At 28.3% G+C, this 19,078-nt stretch overlaps 2 protein-coding genes across 2 annotated transcripts in view; both read left to right on the top strand.

The window, feature by feature from the left end:
* Positions 1–5,451, top strand: part of LOC100160594 (uncharacterized protein KIAA2026) — a 46,741-nt gene extending 41,290 nt beyond the window's left edge. The window contains exon 14 of the mRNA XM_029489096.1: positions 4,109–5,451. Coding sequence (XP_029344956.1) covers positions 4,109–5,358 — 1,250 coding nt within the window. The 3' untranslated portion in view covers positions 5,359–5,451. The remainder of the gene's footprint in view (positions 1–4,108) is intronic.
* Positions 5,452–14,606: 9,155 nt separating this feature from the next.
* The window catches only part of LOC100161290 (carboxypeptidase D), a gene marked incomplete in the record, with an annotated part of 36,210 nt that continues 31,738 nt past the window's right edge, over positions 14,607–19,078 (top strand). Inside the window, 2 exon segments of the mRNA XM_008181194.3 lie at positions 14,607–15,458; positions 15,538–15,761. Of these exon segments, the coding sequence (XP_008179416.1) occupies positions 15,009–15,458; positions 15,538–15,761 (674 nt within the window).

Here is a 19,078-nt window from a genome sequence, read left to right as displayed (position 1 = left end):
TCTATAGTGCCCTAGTCGAGCCCGAGTCGAGGGATATTTCGTTTTTTTTTGTCCGAGCGTAGCGCATCGAGGCGTGTGGTCACGCGGACACAATGCCCAATTATTTTTACTTTGCCCGTAACATATACAACTACATAATAGTAGGTTGATTTATTAGGTAAAAATAGTAAAATTACATACAATTAAAATATTTAAAATAAAATGTTTATTAATTTAACATCAACTTAAAAATTTAATTTTCGTGCTTTTAAAGCTGCAAAATCTTTGACGAGATCATCAATGTTCAAATCGTCAGCGATTTCATGTTCAATTGAATTGTTGCTAGTCCTACCAAACGGTCTTGTGAAATTGTTAAACGTAAATAGTTCTTAATAATTTAGAGAAGCTTCTTTCTGCTGAAGCTGCAGTTACTAGTATAGTTAGCAAAATTCTCAGTGCCATTTAAACATTAGGAAATATTTCTATTAATTTATTTTTGCATGTATATTGTAAAATCGCCTGTGGGTCACTCTTTTCCTTTTTTAAACGTCTGTGCAATACGATTATTTCTTCACAAAGTTCAATAGCATTGATGTCAGAACTTAATGAATCATCTGATGTAAGTGCAATTTGTAGATCTTAACAGCATTTCATTACATATTCATAATTATCAGTACTAGATATATTGTAAAGAAATGAAAACAATTGGCCACGGCCTTCAAGTTGGACAAATCGGTCGTTAAGTGACTGAATAGCTGAATCAAATATTTGATAATAAAAGTTAATTTTAAAATTTTGTTGGGGATCTATTACTGGATCATCATGGGATTCATATCCAAAAAGTGTTTTTTTTTCGCAGAGTTCGAACTTGTTCCATCGAAAAACTATCTTCAACATCCAATTCATTAGCCAATTCTCTTGCTTTTTTTAGAATTTTTTCAAAGTTTTCATCAGTACGATACTCTTGAAAAAAATGTCTAGTTTTGTTAAATTGATAAATTATTTCTGAAATATCCAATGATATTGTTTGTAACAATTTACTAGATACATTGATTTCATATAACAATTCATACTAAATTACTAAAGAACATAAAAACTTGAATAATATGTACGAACGAAGGATAATACTATAATAGTATAATACAATGTTAAAAATAAAACTTAAAATAGGTAATATTCATTTGAATTTTTTTTATATACTAAATATTTTCAATTTTTTTCATAACGATGTCAAAAATGCCGCCTTTTTAAAAAGTGTTCTTAATGCCGTCGTAGGCTTGTGCCAAAGTTGCCTACACCTTAAGCCGCCCCTGCCCAATATCATAAAAAAAAATCATTTATAGGTGGATACCTTTCAAAATTTATGTTTTTATGACAATGTAAGTAAGGCATTAAATATTGATCCGTTCACTGAGTTCTTAAAAATTGCAGGTAGTCTTTACAACCCAATTACGGTGATAATGATAAAAATTATAATGAGGGTAATGACGATAATGGTTAATGAGGATGAACTAAGTGAGAACGATACATATATTTAGAAATTATATTATATAATAAATATCTGTTAATAAACTCATTATATTATTAAAAATATTTGTGTGTTCTGTACTTCTGTTCTATTATTTATAAATCCATAGTTAAATAATTATGCTGTAAGTAACAACAACCTAGGCTTAAAAATAAGTAATAGGTACTCATTAATAATTTCATTAATATATGTCTCAAGACTCAAGGAAAAAAAATCACAAAAGACGTGATAACGTAGCGTTGCGCCGATGCGTGAAAAAACTCCAAAATTATGAACTTCCAAAGGCCATAACTTCGAAACTAAGTTCGACCGGCAAATTCTGATTACACCATTGTTCTTAAATAATTAATATGATTAAGTTCCAAAAAAAAAATCAAAAAATTTGCACGGGGTGGTAAAGTGCACTTTATCCGTTATTTTTATTGTAGGTACTTTAAATCATAAATGATAGATACAATTTAGAGTATAGAAGTGATAGATAGATGAATCATTTTTACTTAAGTGCACAATAATTTAAGGAATAGTTAATTGTTTAAGTAGGTAACTCCTACTTTAAACTAGGTTTTAAATTCCCTAAAAACTATTCAAAAATTACCAAAATATTGTTATAACAATTTTCTAGCAAACAAAAATACAAACTTAATGAAATAAACGTAGTTATGATGTATCACCAACTGACCAATTACTTGTTACTGATCCAAGTCTCAGAGGCATATAACAGCCTTAAACGGTAGATAGATAAAGACATTACCAACATTATCGATTTTGTTTTTTAGTGTAACTCTAAATTAAATAACTGTAGATAGATGTCATTTTTCACTGAATGTTTATATTAGAAATTCCTATACATCATACTACATAAGCTTTGATAAGCTTTAAAAATTGAATACAAGATTCCCCTTAAGTTTCATACACCTATCAAAAAAACAATAAGTTTACCAGAAGGTCAAATTATTTTGAGAGTGTTTGAAGTTAGAAATTGGATATTCAATCATAAATAAACAAATTCTCAAAAAAAATTTTCTTATTTTGTCCTTATCCAAAAATTAATAACTGTAAAAACTAATATTATAGACTGACAGACCGTTTACGCTCAGAATCGTTCTTCGTATACAATGATTTTATGTCATTGAATTCAACTGTTTAAATTTAACACATACATTACAGTGACTTTCTAGACACCCAATGTACAGCAGAGCATTATCCACTTTCCCGCTTTTTTTTTATCGAGATTAAAGTGTAATATAACTGCTCAACATAGGCGCAAATAGGGGGGGGGGGCTTTAGGGGCTAAGCCCCCACAAAAATATCCATAGCCCTCCCAAACATTGCCTACATTTTGTTTTAAGCTTATTCAATATTATCAAAGTAAGGCCCTATTAGCCCTATTAGCCCCCCAAAACTCAAACGCTATTTGCGCCTATGCTGCTCAATGATAATATGTGAACCATTTCTTCCTTTTAGTTTATTCATCAAAAATGTGCCCTTCTTCTTAATATGAAAAAGAATAACTATAACAATTAAATTATCTATTGTTATATGTTTTAAGGGGACTGCTGTTATCTATATTTTAAAGAGAAAAATATAGGCTAGTTTATTATATATGACAGTATTTTCGTGACTAGTCAGTAACTTAATATTCATATATGTTTAATCAGATCATTTTATCCTTGCACGGGTGTATAAACGGTTTATTGTTAAATGGTGCTCATCATAATATATTTCTGTACCTACTAGCACATTTCAAAGAATAGTATGGTCACTTTTTTTCTAACAATGCATTGAATATACTCAACAATAAAAAAATATTATCTCCTGACAAAAATGTAGGACTTTGGTCACCGGGTTTTGATTTATTAGCAAGTTAAACATTATTTTATCTAAAGAAATTTAAATAAACGTAAAAATGATATTTAATATTTTAACTTTTGATAAGATTCTATTTTTTTTTTTTTTAAATTATACATGTTATTAATTTTAATGATTTTTCAATATTGTATGATATTTTTTTTATAGTTTAATATGTTGCTTTATGATGCATTTTATATTCTAGTTGTATCAATGTCCAATAATTATTAGTAAGGCTCTGAAGTTGATGACCTTAAAAACAATAAAAAAATGACCTAAAAAATTGCAAATATTAGTTTTAAACTAATAAAAATACATTTTTTTTTAAATATTTTACTCTATTTCACTATAAAATTCTATATAAATTTATCAAGGCTTCGAATTGCTCAAAATATGACAAAAATGTCTTTTAAAAATGAAATAAAATAATAAAATGTAGGTATAATAATATTCACTACAAAACGACAACGACAAATGTAATCGGCGATATAAAATCGGATAGGTACTTAGTCTGTGGTAATTTCCAAGTTTTAAGTTATCGGCATAATGGTCGACAAGAAAAAATAAGAAGTGAACTAGTGTGAAATCAGTAAAAGTAACTAAAAATGTGGGAAAATGACCTAAAAATGTCAAAAAATGGCTTAAAAGTAATTAACACCAAAAAATGCAAAAAATTGGAAAATAAAAATTAGTTATTCATACTTTATTTTATACAAACAGTTTAAGCTAACATTATTATTTTTTTTTATTTAGCTCAGAATACAGAAATTATTTCGCAGAAACGCACAAGAAAATTAGTTGTAAGGCAAGATTTTGAAATTGATAAGTATTATGAATCTGAAGAATATCTTAGTGAAAATGATGTTAAATCCATATCTGATTTTACTGATTCTGAAGACGAATGGGGTGTTATGAACCAGCCTAAAAATAAAGTCAGACAACCACTACGAACCCCTTCTAGACTTGTTGAATTAGAAAAGCAATTAAGGGAAAAGGAAAAGGGAAAAAGGGAAAAAGATAAAATTTCAGAACACAATACAAATAAAGTGTTTGGTACTAATGACAAAGATAAATCTATCAAATCAGTTGAATTACTAAAAACTCAAAATGAAGTAATATTTAATAATACTGATACATTCGTTAATGGTCATAATAAAAGATTAGTTGATACTAATAATATAGATAATATTCATAGTTGTGAAGAAATCGTATTAATTGATAGTGATAAAGAAGAAAATGAAAAACCACCTGGTGGTTTAAAACAAGTAGAAATTATAAATCTTGATGAAGATATGCAGAACGATATTGAAATTCTTAATGATAATTTTGAAACATCAATCTCTACACAAGTACAAACTGAAAATAATGTTAGAAAAACCAATGAACAAGGCAATTATAAACAAATAGAATCTGCTGTTATTTCAATAGAAGATGATGATCAAATTATTATTAGTGATGATGAAGATGATATTCAATTTATTTCTATGACTGTAAAACCCAAGAGTACACCTCCAAATATTAATAAACCTTGTAGTTTAAAAACTAATTTAAATAAATCATACAACTCTGTTTCTACAAACAGGCAAACAACACCTACCAATCATATTAAACATCAAGCAACATCTTCTATCATACATAAACTTTCACAAAACGTTACTATTATGCCAGCAAATGTTCATGTACCAAAAGGTATTGAGGTTACTATGGTTAAAACACCGCAGAGAAGGATAGACTCCCATTTTAATTCAATCAAAAGGAGGTCAACCATGGCAAATAGCCATCTAACAAATAATCCTTCAATAATTAATGTAAAATGCGAAATTATTTCAAAGCCAAATTTAAATGGAGAAGTTAAGTTTTATGTTAGATTACCCAATGGAAAAGAACATCCGGGTCCTAATGAGCTCATCAATCAATACCTAAAACAACACAATAACCAATTACCTGATTATTGGTTAGTACCATTACCAGTGGAAGTTGCCAAACAATATGGTATTAACTAAAATAAATAAATTATCTTTATCTAATATAAAAATAAAATCCTTATTCTTATGATCTCTAAGTATTTTTTTTTAAGAATTTTTAGCAGTAAAATAAAAATGTTGACATTTTTTTATGATTTTATTAATCTTATTTTTACATTGTTAATATTGTTTATAATGTAAGTTGAATAATATATTTTGATACAAAAAGTAATTGATTAAACTTAATAATTATGTATAAATGTTAGTGATGTTTGTTGCTAATAATGAATTTTTTTTATTACTATGTTTAATTTCTATCTAATTGTATGATACTATAAGTATGTATGTACAATGTACTACAATGTTGACTTATAAGTTTAAAAGTTATTATATGTTAATATGTAACAATTATATAAAACATAATAATTATTATTATACAATATACACAATGTTATGTTAAAAATTAATTTAACGTACCTACTGTATTGTTAATTAAATAATAAATTACTAATAGTAATACAAATAAATTATGAAATATCCTAAGAAATAGTGTGTCTCCACTTAGAAACTTTTTTTTTAGGCAATAATTATCCAACTGCACGATTGGGCATTTTACCTGTTTTGTATTCAAAATCCACATCATTTTTGGGCATTAAAATAATAATAATATATATAAGAGTAGCTGTAGAGTTGGTATGCTTTAACAAGTGGCGTATTTACGGAGCGGGGGTCCATGGGGTCCAGACCCTCCCCCCCCCCCCATTGACACCATAAATACCTATCATAACATCTAATATATATATTAATATATTTACCACTGGCTTGAACACACTAATCTCAGGAACTACACGTTCATATTCAACATTTTTTTTTGTATTTTATAGCCCTATTATTGGTGGTTATAGCCTATTAAAATGTATGGGTTATCACTTGTATAGCATCACGCAATTCAACCAATGATCACACATACATTTTAGTTTCAGGTAACAAAAATTGAATAATTTTTTTTTATAACTAATCATTGAGTACCTACATATCTTACAATAATATATTATACATAATGATATAACACGGTATAGAAGATACCAAGTTGGGAAAGCAAGCTTTATCCATAGACCTTATACTAAGTATAACGATTCAATTATTCCTGATGAAGTGCTAATTTAACTATCCAATAAAAAAAGGATACTAGAATTTTTATTATAAATAATTAGAAATATAATATATATATTATTCTATACATACTATGTGCATATTAAATAGTAACTGCCATGAGTTATGTAAATCTTTGTATATGTTATATTATTTTGCCTATTAATATTTATACGTGTAATGTGTTTAATTGTTAGGAAAATGGGTAGTTTTAAAGATTAACTTTAGGGACCCCCCCCCCCCCAGTGCATATTTGAATGTACGCCACTGGATATATTATTAACAAAACAAAATAATATTAAAAAAACAGTATAAATATTTTATTGATTAATTGAATAATTAAAAATATGTCCATATACAAAGGAAACGTGTGTGCTGTTAATAGCTGCAAGAGACGGTCTCCATGTTTTGGGTATAGTTTTTTTAGATTTCCTAAGGATCCTGAGCGGTGAGTTGTCAAGTATTTACACAATTATCTTCTATACCGACATACCGTGGATATAATACGGGGTGTAAGACCTGACAGATGAAATAACTTTTGTTCTTATCAACATTTTTATATTTTGCTATAATTCAAAAACTAATGACCATAAACCACGGACTAAGATATACTAAGTATATCTTAGTCCATGCCATAAACACTTGAGATTTATATCATATGTTTATTTTATCAATTCCTATACTTAATAAAATTTTCGAAATATTTTGACTTGTTTTAAGCTGTATACGGACAGTATAAAATTTTAATTTTATAATTTATTAATTTTTAGTATCAATAAAATTTTATTTGTTGGGCCAAAAAGCGTCAACATTTAATATAAGGCTACTGATAAATTGCTTAAATAGCCTTATTATGTGACCTAGTTGATGCAACAAATTAAGATTCGTGGTTGGTGCATTGGTAGGTCTAAATTCCATACTCCCATTAGTGTTGAAAAGCGCCGAGAAAAACAAAAGAAAAAAGGTGAGTAAGTGGATGTCGCTCTGCTGTACAGCAGGTTACAAGTGGGTAACTGTATAATGGATGATATTAAATTTGAATTCAATGATATAATATCATAAACAAAATATAAACAACGGAAACTATAAATGTCTGTAAACAGCTCAAAATAAGTCAAAATATTTGGAAAATGTTATGGTGTATAGAAAATGCTAATATAAACACTCAGTCAAAATTGTATGTACCTACATCATTTGTTTTAAAGTTGCGCTAAAAACCAAAATCGATTTTCTCGAAAACAGATTTTGCGTAAAAATGCCCGTTATGAGACCACCCATATATAAATCGTACGGTAATCGTAAACGATATTCGTGATTTTGCAAACCAATTACCATTACGTACATTTACCTTTTTTGGCATCTCTTATTAACATTGCATTTCCAAAATATTTCTTTTCCAAAATATAACTTTGCCAAGTGATTGTTTTGACAAATCCGTACACTTGGCAACACTCCGTGTTCTTGAAGAAATTGCACAGCTTCCTTTTCTGAAGATGTCAAATTAAAAAAAATCATGTTGGCTAGGTAGTCGTAGCGCGTAGTACTATACAGTAAATAATAACTGACGGACGTAATAAGGACGGCTGTCGACTGACTGACGACATAAATACCTGGTCTGATGGCAAGATACGTGGATAGTAAATACTAAATTGTACATCGAAAATAAAATTAAATTGTCAATTACGATGATACAGATTACAACGCGGGAATGTACATTTTTAAATAGAATCTAACAGGTAGTCTTGGAAATATTTGGGTAGTCGAGATAACGGGTGTTTTCACAGGTAGTCTTGGAAATACTTGGGTAGTCGAGATAACACATAAGACCCCGTTTTCCCTTAATTTTTCTTTTGTTTTTCACGTTGCTTTTGAAAACTACTGGGCAATTTTTACTTTTGACCGCCCCAAAGTACCAACTAGATTCACTTAAAATACCGTTGAAGAAAATCCAAGCACTTTTACTGTCCTAAAAGATGATGACAGACATAGAAAAAAAAACACATCATTGTAAAATCAATACATTCATCGTTCCACTCAGAATCTAAAATAAGGAACACTGGGAATTTTTACACTAAAATCGGTTTTTGACAAACTCGATTTTAAGTTTTTGATTTAACTAAAATAAATGACAGTAGATACTTAACATTTTCACTGGTGTCTGGTTGTATAAATTATCATTTTCTATACAGGATAAAATTTATTATTAATATTTTTTGGATTTTTTTGAACTGTTTACGGGCATTTTCGGTTTCCAATTTTGTTTGTTTTATATTGAACGATGAATGTATTGATTTTACAATGATGTGTGTTTTTTTAAAAAATTTTTTTTGTGTCTATGTACACGATAAGTAGTCGAAATAATGTTTCGATTTTGAACTTCAATATCTTGTTAGATGGGAAAGTGAATATTGTTGGTGCAATAGGCAGGTCGAAATTTAAAATTCCAAATAGTTTTCAAAAGCGCCGGGAAAAACAACATAAAAAATAAAAAAAAACGGAAATTTTTAAAAAAAATTGGTTTTCCACAAAATCAATTTTGATTTTTAGTGTAACTCTAAAACAAATGAACGTATATACATGAAATTTTACCTGGTCGTTTACATATATCGTTTTATATACACGATGAAATTTTAAAAATATTTTGATTTGTTTTGAACTGTTTAGGAACATTTTCTGTTTCAAAATTGATCAGTATTTTTTTATGAATGTCTATAAAACTTTATTTGTTAGCTAAAAAAGCTTGAAAATGTAATACAAGGTTCCTTCTAGATTGTTACAATGACATTTGAAAAATATTAAAAATCCTTACTCACAATTTTTATTTATAAGCATTTAAAGTTCAAATATTGACAAAATAGTTTCGTAAAAATTACGACAATTTGCAAATTATTTTGAGTTAAGAATTCATGAAAAATTTTCTTTTTTAAAATCTAAGATTCAAAAATGTAACACACGATTCCTCGTATGTTTGTCTACCTAAGTATATAAAAAAAATATGCCTACAAGAAAGTCAAATTAAACTATTATGAGCGTTTGAAATTCATATTTTTACAACATTTGATGTTGAAAGAAACAAACTCGATTTCTCATGCACCTAACGATTTTCTTATTTTGTTGTAATTAAAAAACGAATGAATATAGACACTTGAAAATTTCACTGAATATTTATATTAGCATTTTCTATACACGATAACATTTTGAAAATAATTTGACTTTTGTTGAGTTGTTTACAGACATTGTCAGTTTTCAATATTTTTAGTTTTTTTTTCTATAAATATCAATAAAATTTTATTTGTTGGGTAAAAAAAGCGTGAAAAACTAATGCAAAGCTCCTGATATATTGTTACAATAGCAGTTGAAAATTATTAAAAATACATAGGCATAATTTTTTTTTATAAGCATTTGAAGGTGAAATTTTGACAAAATTTATCAAATTTTAATTTGAAAAATTATTTTGTAGTTAAAAATTTATAAAATGTTCAATTTTTGTATCTAAGAATTGAAAATTTAAAACAAGATTCCACGTAAGTAATTAATTCTGTTACCAAAAAACCTAAAAAATACATTTACACAGTTTATTTTTATAGTCATTTTAAGTACAAATTTGGACGAAATTACATATTAAAAACCTAGGATTACTATTTTAGTTATTTTGTTGTGATTGTATAATATTATTCGTGGGTACTTGAAACTTCTAAAGTATACTATTATATATATATGATAGTACCACGGTTTTTTGTTGATGTATAACGCGTTATAAGTACCTAATAGATATTATGATATGATTAATTTGGAATTTATTATAGGTACCTATTATAGGTCAATTTTTTTTTAATACCATAGATAAGTATATATATGTCTAATACATAGACTGATATACCGTCTCCGCTCAGAATCGTTTTTCTTATACAGTGATATTATATCATTGAATTCAAATTTAATACTGTCCATTATACAGTGACCCACTTCTAACCTACTGTACAGCAGAGCGACATCCACTTACCCACCTTTTTTTTTTTTATTCGAAGTTGAACATAAAAAGGCAAGCTATACTAAAATTATTTTATAAATAAGCTTATTATAATACTTAGGCCATAAAAACTTTGAAAAAAATTGGATGAAATCAGGCAAAATGACATAGCAGTGTTTATTATTATATTATTTTCATATTTATATTATTATATTAATTATGTTAAAATATATTTCTAAAGTATTGTTATTTATAATAAAATAATTGATTAATTTTTATAATTTATTTCTATCGCCCAGTATACAATGGTTGTTTATACAAATGTAGTGTATGAGCCCCCCCCCCCACTATTGAATTCTAGTAAATTTTCAGAACCCACCCCATAAAAATTTCCTGAGAACGCCACTGCTAGTTTCATCTGCACCCTGGTACTTAATCAATAACAATCTCCACAAAGATCTGAAAGACCAAAATGTTAACCAAATCTCCTAAATATTATATTATAGGTACCAGATTTTACAACAAACTTGAACAATACACAAATCCACTAATCTCTAAATTATCAATCAACACACTCCCTGATAACCCGCACTGCAGACTTAAAAGACAATGGTTGATTGGTGTAGAGATCTGCTTCTAGTAGGCGAGCAGGATTACTGTCACTTTATAGGGTGTTACCACTGGTTACCTATCCTCCCTAATCTCATGATTCATGTTAACCACTATTATTTGTCACTTATAAAACCTACTCATTGTACAAAAAAATGTATAGATTGTAAATTTATTTCAGTATAATAATTAAAAAAATAAAAAATACTAGCATTCGAGTTAAGATTTTGATTTAGGTACTTTTTCAGATTCATATTTTAAATTCTTAGGTTCCCTAGTATTTGGTCTAAGTATATTAAATTACTTAATTGTCGTTTTCAAAACTGTTTTCAATCCCTTTTCTATTTAGAACAAACATTTTTCCAAATTTTTCTTTACAAAAATGTTCCACCACAAAATTCTCTATAAGTAATATTTTCAATAAAAAAGCCCTCAACGGGTATATCTCTAAAACCTAGGTATGTTCGAAAAAGTGACATTTTTCATTTTTTTTTCTACTAACGTATAGATTGCTATTTAAATAAATAGTATAGCGTAGTTTGAGAGGTGAAAATAAGCTCCTTACTTTTTAAAATCTAAGTAACATAATTGTCGTTTTAAAAACTGTTTCTTTTTTCCTAGTTAAAACTAACATTTTTTTTTCAAATTTTTCTTTGGAAATTCTCAATCATCATTATGATCCCCAAACCTGGCAAACCCCCCGACTCTCCCGAATCATTCAGGCCCATTAGTCTTCTTCCACTATTTTCAAAAATTTTTGAACGAATTATCCTAAAACGCATACTTCCTATCATCGAAGCTAGCATACCTAATACCCAATTTGGATTTCGTCATAATCACTCTACAATACACCAAGTCCATCGTCTAGTGGATAAAATATCGTACACTCTTGAAAAAAAGCTTATTTGCACAGCTGCCTTCCTCGACGTATCACAGGCATTCGACAGAGTATGGCATGAAGGCCTACTCTTCAAACTCAAATCTATTCTTCCGCCATACTATTTTCTATTATTTAAATCCTATTTAGAAAACAGACATTTTGCCGTTCGATCTGGCTTCTCCTTATCTGAAGTATCACCAATCCATGCAGGGGTACCTCGTACCTCAAGGATCTGTAACAGCACCTCTACTCTTCAATTTATTCACCTCAGATCAACCTACCACCCCCAACACTACAACTAGCGACTTTGCCGACAACAAGGCGCTTCCAGCGATCCATTCCGACCCTGAAATAACCTCAAACCTCGTACAAAATCATCTCAATCTACTATCAACCTGGTATAAAGACTGGGGAATAAAAATCAATGAAACAAATTCCATCCATTGTACGTTCACACTAAGGCAAATAGTCTGCCCTCCCATCTACCTCAACAATGTACCTCTCCCAACCGCCCAAAATGTTCGATACTTAGGTCTACATTTAGATCGCAGGTTAACTTGGGCAACTCACACCCACAACAAGAGACTTGCCTTAAATAATTGCTCTCGCCAATTACGATATCTCCTCACATCACAACACATCAATTTAAAAAACAAGCTACTATTATACAAACTCTTACTCAAACCGATCTGGAGATACGGTATCCAATCAAAATGTCTCCGTCAAATAACTAAAGCTCCCTACTATGTATCTAACGACACTCTACATAAAGATCTAGCCATCCCAACAGTTCAAAATGTTGCAAAAACTTTCTACAAACGCACACACTCCAAGTTCCACAGCCATCATAATCCCCTGATTTCCCAGCTATTCACCAACGCTATTCCTGGTGACCCCAGAAGGCGTCTAAAACGTACCTGGTGTCGTGACCTATACTAATTTAAAATTGTTCATACCTCTGCCTCCCCTAATCTTATAAGCCTGCCCTCTCTTACTAGCAAATTAAAATCCTAACCTTAAGTGCCTCGAATGGGCGGCTTCTTATCTCCAGCCACTCAAGCCATATCACCTCCATCACATGCACTTATTATAAAACAACATTTACAGATTGTGTATACTTAAATAAACGATAAAAAAAAAAAATTTTCTTTGCAAAATTATTACTCAACGCTGCCTTTAACTATCTAGCTAAGTTTTGAAGTTCGCTCAGAAATCCTTTCACTACAGAATTCTTTTAAAGTAAAATTTGTAATAAAAAAGCCTTCAACAGCCAACAGGTACCTATGTCGACAATACCCAACATTTTTCAATTTTTTTGCCGCTAACGTATAGATCACCATTTAAATAAATAGTATAGCGCAGTTTGAGAGGTTAAAATAAGCTCTTTCCTTTTTAAAATTTAAATAACTTAAATATATAGGTATTACTGTATTCGTGTATTAGGTAGAACTGGTATGGGTATTTATACATTGATTTTAAACATTTTAAACACTCTAAATATATAATATACCTCAATAGATCTATTCATGCATACTTTTATTGGCTTACATTTTTGTTTTATAATTATTTAGTGTAATTCGTATAGGGACTATAGATATACGTCCATATATTTTAAGAATGTTTAAAATTCATTATCTTCATGAAAAATATGTTTTTTTAAATAATGCATTATAGTGCAATATACACTGCATCGCTGCAGATATGGATATACTAAGAACTTAGATTAGGTAATGAAATAGATAGGCACGTATTACCTGCATATAATTATTATACTGTAGACGATGATAAGTCACACACCGCCAAGCATTAGAAGACATGGATACGCAAATAAATTAGATTAATATATAGATAGACAAATTATATGTTGTATTAATATATATAATAAACATAATATAGGACATATAGGTACCTATATTATACCTTATAAGTAAATAAGATTGACTATGTAATTAACACATACGACGTACATATTATACGTGATTTCGTGAGCAAATTCACTTATCTGAATATAATATTATCTATAGGTACAACCTTGAACTAATCTCAATAAAAAACATATATAATAGTATAGTGTAGGTGATTGATATAATATACTATAGATACCTAAACCACACCTTTACGCTGTATATTACTCGGGAGTCAGGACTGAAGACTCAGGGCAGTTGTAATATACACATATATAAATATAGGTAAATTAATATATATTATATAAATATATAACCTTATATGTCCTTATATAAGAATCATGCGGCCTTCTCCTTTTAACTCTAACAATCTATCATTATTACTACGGTACAACATTTGGTTAAGTTAACAAACATGAACATAATATTCTCAATAATAAAAAAAAAAGTCGGGGGGAATGAAAAGTGGCTGCTAGCGATATGATAGCAACCTTCATTTTCTTCAAAAACAAGGGTTCTATAACTCGTATACAACAATACATTCTAATACGTTTGTATTATGTAATTGTATCTTTATCTAATACATTTCAAAATGCGCGCGCTTTATTTTGCGAAAGTATCACAACAATTCACCACCAGAAGCGCGTGCATCAGTGGCCACTTTTCATTCTTCCTACTTTTTTGTTATAAAGTTCATGGTAACAAAGCACAAATTATTGTGATAACTGATATCGTTTATCACGGGGAATCCTAGGATACGTCACACGACTCATACGTAGCAACTAGCAAACTGCCAAAGTACCCATTAGCTACTAATTGTCTAGTAAGAACAACTACTGACAACTAACAACGTCCCGACTCCCGGTAGTCGGTATATAGTATAATTATAATTTATACTATGTTTATTTCCAACATTTCTCGCAGTGTTAGTATTTATATAATATAGTGTCTTTATAAGTTACTACTATAGTATTATAGAGTATTAGTGTGGTTACTGGTTAATATTTTAATAACGACTAACTAATTGATCGTTGATCACATGTTTCATAATAATATTATATTGATCTACGTAGCTACAAACTTCTCATTATGACGAATCTCGTGCAACTTTAATATTATTTTTATTTAATCTCATTTTGCTTACTATAATACAGTTTTTAACATTAAAATTAAAATGTATTCATTTTTATTAAAATTGAGTGTAATTACTGGCTTGTTCATCACTGTCTGTGCAAAGTCTATTCGTGAAGTTGGTTTGCATGAAGAATTTCTCGATGAACGATATTACAATACTACTGAAATAGCTAATCTACTTTATAAAATTGAAAAACAAAATCCAATGATAGCCAGAGTACATGAAATCGGTGAATCATCATTGGGTCAGAGTATTTTAGCCATTGAAATAACATCTAATATTGGACAAAGTAGAAGAATTCTGAAGCCAATGTTTAAGTACATAGCAAATATGCACGGAGATGAAACAGTTGGTTTGCAATTGTTATTATATTTAGCTCAATATTTGACATCGCTTTATGGTTCAGACGATCGTGTATCTAGAATTGTGGATACGACTGATATATTCCTGATGCCTACACTTAACCCAGATGGTTATTCTGCTTCACAGGTAGTTTTTTTTATTTATTTGATTAAATTAATTAGTCATAAGGTTAGTATAACTTTATAGTTGTATATTTTTATCTTAGGAAGGTGATTGCAATTCTCAAAAAGGCTATGCTGGCCGAAATAATGCAAAAGGTGTAGACTTGAACAGAAATTTTCCACAAATAGATAAAAAGTCTTTTAACATGCAACAACCAGAAACCAGAGCAGTTATAGAATGGATTCTTAATAATCCATTTGTCTTGTCAGCAAATTTTCATGGTGGTGCTGTTGTAGCCAGCTATCCTTTTGACAAGTATTATTATAGGTATGTAAACATATTTAATTAGTACCTATTAACAGTTTCTATTAAATGAAAAAGTAGTGTGTTTAAAATGTAAAAAATTACTAGGTAGATAATTTGTATAAATATTACCTTGAGAAAAATTGTATAGGTACAGCTTAAAATCTTAATCCTTATTTTAAAAATTTAAAATTACTTTTTGACTCATTAATTATTCATATAACTAAAGGTACCTATGCACATTATAAATTAATACTAATATATTCTATTTGTTTTTAAAAATACAGATAATACCTAATTAAAAATAATGATAGTAATATTCTTCTACTTATTTATTATTTTTTAAACATTCGTACTTAAACGATATGCATGATGACAATTTTTAAGTATCATTATTTTAGACTCGGTGTTTTATATTGCTATGAATATGTAAAATATTTAATATATTATATTAACTTAATATTGCCGAAACTAGATTTCAAATTCCTTGGTATTTTCCTAACCAAATTCTCCGTTATATTACAAATATCTCCATGGTACTTTAATACGTATATTATTTAAGTATTTTTATTTTCAAAAGTTATTTAGAAAAATAAGAAAATTCTAATAAATAGCATATATTTAAAAAAAGAAATACATACAATTCTGTTTACATTTTTTCAAACAATTTTAAAAGTAATTAAATTAATTATAAATTTACTAAGTATAAGTAAATCAAATATCTGCATACGATTGAGATTGATTTAGACAAATATTATCTGTTTTAATTCTTTACCAAACATACCTATTATTCTCATGAATATCAAAAACTTAACCTGCTCCAACTTGATAATATTTTAATTTTTTAAAATTAGGAGGAATCAAGTGTATCTTATCTGATTTTTAAACACAAGTAGTGATTTTATATATTCCATTCGCCTTTGTTTTAAAAAGTTTGAATGCACATATTAATTACAGCAAGCGGTTCTAAACATAGAATAATGTTCATTAGCCATTGCAACCCTTAGTAATAAAAATATAAGTAGCACAAAAAATAAATAAATTCAACAGACGTTAACTAGCTAATAATGATCTGTGGAAAGTATCTATCTTATTTGTTTTAATAAACAAATAGTTATAATTTATATTACACATATTTTAGATTCAGATAATTTTTAATGAAGTACCTATATTTATATTATATTTATATATATTTATTTTAATACGTTTGTTTGATAATCCTCAATAAGATTAGTGTGTTGATATGCCATAAATATCAATAATTTAACCATTTTATTCATAATTAATAATGTTTGTTAAGCATTTTAATTGCTGTTTGATAAATGATATCTAATGAATAATTATATTTGTAATATATAATATGATTGGTGTTAATTTATAAAGTTAATTGTATTCAGTGCAAAAGCTCAGATTACTGTTCAGCCTACTTACATTTGTATGATTGTACTAAATACAGTCAATTTGTCAGCTGAAATAATGTCATCAAAAATATTGTTGGCCTTCAATATACAATATACCAATTTGGTTTTTTTTCATTCATTAGAATATATACAATTTTTAAGTATACAATTTGTGTTTTGCTAACATAAAAATTATTCTTAAAAAATCAAAAACTTAATTTAAATTAACTTAGTGTTGATTTTCACTCGATTTCAATATTTTTAGGTTCTAAGTGGTGCGATAAATGTATTGATTTCAGTATTTTACAATGATGTGTATTTTTTATTTTTTGTGTCTGTTACCTTTTTTATTAGTAAAAATGCTTTGACTTTCTACTTCTGCATCTTTTTTGATAGGAAAGTGATCTAGTTGGTACTTTGAGGGGTTAAAAGTACAAATTTCTAATAATTTTCAAAAGCGTTAGGAAAAACCAAAAAAAGAATTGAGGAAAATGGGATTTTTTTAGTAAACACATTACAACAAAATCGATTTTGTTTTATTCGGTGCAACTTAAAAACTAATAACTGTAAATACTTTGTCAAAATTTGATGAAATTCATCAAAATCTATTCTGCTAAATGGTAATATACATGTTTGATTAAAAAATGTTTGGCTGAAATGTTGGTCGGAAGCAATATTTTCAGCTTTTTATGCGCCCAATAAAATATCTATTTCAGTTTGACAAGACTTATACATACCTAATTAATTGTATTGATTTGAATGGAAATAATCAGAAAATTTACATTAGCTTTATGTCTTATCGTTTACTGAACAGCAAAACTGCCAACTGGTTACTTATTTTTAAGGGTATCGATGCTGGCATTTTTATATTTTAGTCATTACCTGAAATACAATACTTTTCCACTTATCTACAGCTCGACACCTATTTAGGAGGGATTGATGCGGTGTATTATATCAATGAAAATTACTTCACAGGAAAAACTCTCATGCCCTGTACTAGTTTTGTTAACTTTTTTTTTTATTTTAAAGGAGAGAACATTTTTCAGGTTGCATCAAAAGCAGAATTTTCATTTTACTATAGATAGTGGTAGAAAATTATGTTTGAAAATCCTGCTTTGATCCAACATGCAAAATGTTCTCTTATTTTATATAAAATAAAAATTAACAAAAGCCGACTATTCTATAGGAAGTGAGATATATTCCTGTAAAGCATGTTTTCGTATTAAAGCTCTGACACCCTCAAGTCGTGAAGACATGAAGATTACCTAAAATTATCTTACAGTTATTATAAATGTAATTTATAATAATAATTCGCATATTGCTATTTTGTAAATTATAATTAAAATTATTCACTTGTGTAAGTTCTTTCTTTAACTTAGTAGATTTTCACAACATTTTAGTATATATATATTTTTTTAAACTGTTTTAATAAATATGATCAAAATGATAGATATCTTGAAAATGTAAAAACTTAAATTGTATCTCTGAAAAATTTTTTTTAATCTTATGGCATTTAATTCGAATTACCAAACTTATTACTGTTTACTTGATTTGCTACAGAGATTCTACGGCCATGGCTGTTGTGTGATACAACAGTACGGGATTTTTGGGACACTGTATTTTTTCTAATAACTTTTTAATTCAATAAGAAAATGTACAATATAAAAAACGAGAACAATTTATAATAAGCATAGAATAGAGAGAATACAAGACATGGTAGGCTGATAAAATATGTCATCCAGATGTGGGTAAGTAGATGTCGCTCTGCTGTACAGTAGGTTACACGTGGGTCACTGTATAATGGATTGTATTAAACTTCGAGTGAATATCCAATCTTGTAAAAATATAAACTTCAAACGCTCATAAAAATTTAATTTGACTTTCTTGTAGACATTTTTTTTTTTTTTTTGATAAAGGTAGACAAACTTATGAGGAATCTTG

This window comes from Acyrthosiphon pisum, chromosome A2 (genome assembly GCF_005508785.2).
Source record: "Acyrthosiphon pisum isolate AL4f chromosome A2, pea_aphid_22Mar2018_4r6ur, whole genome shotgun sequence".
Taxonomy (NCBI): domain Eukaryota; kingdom Metazoa; phylum Arthropoda; class Insecta; order Hemiptera; family Aphididae; genus Acyrthosiphon; species Acyrthosiphon pisum.
This window is presented reverse-complemented; position numbering and strand designations above follow the sequence as displayed.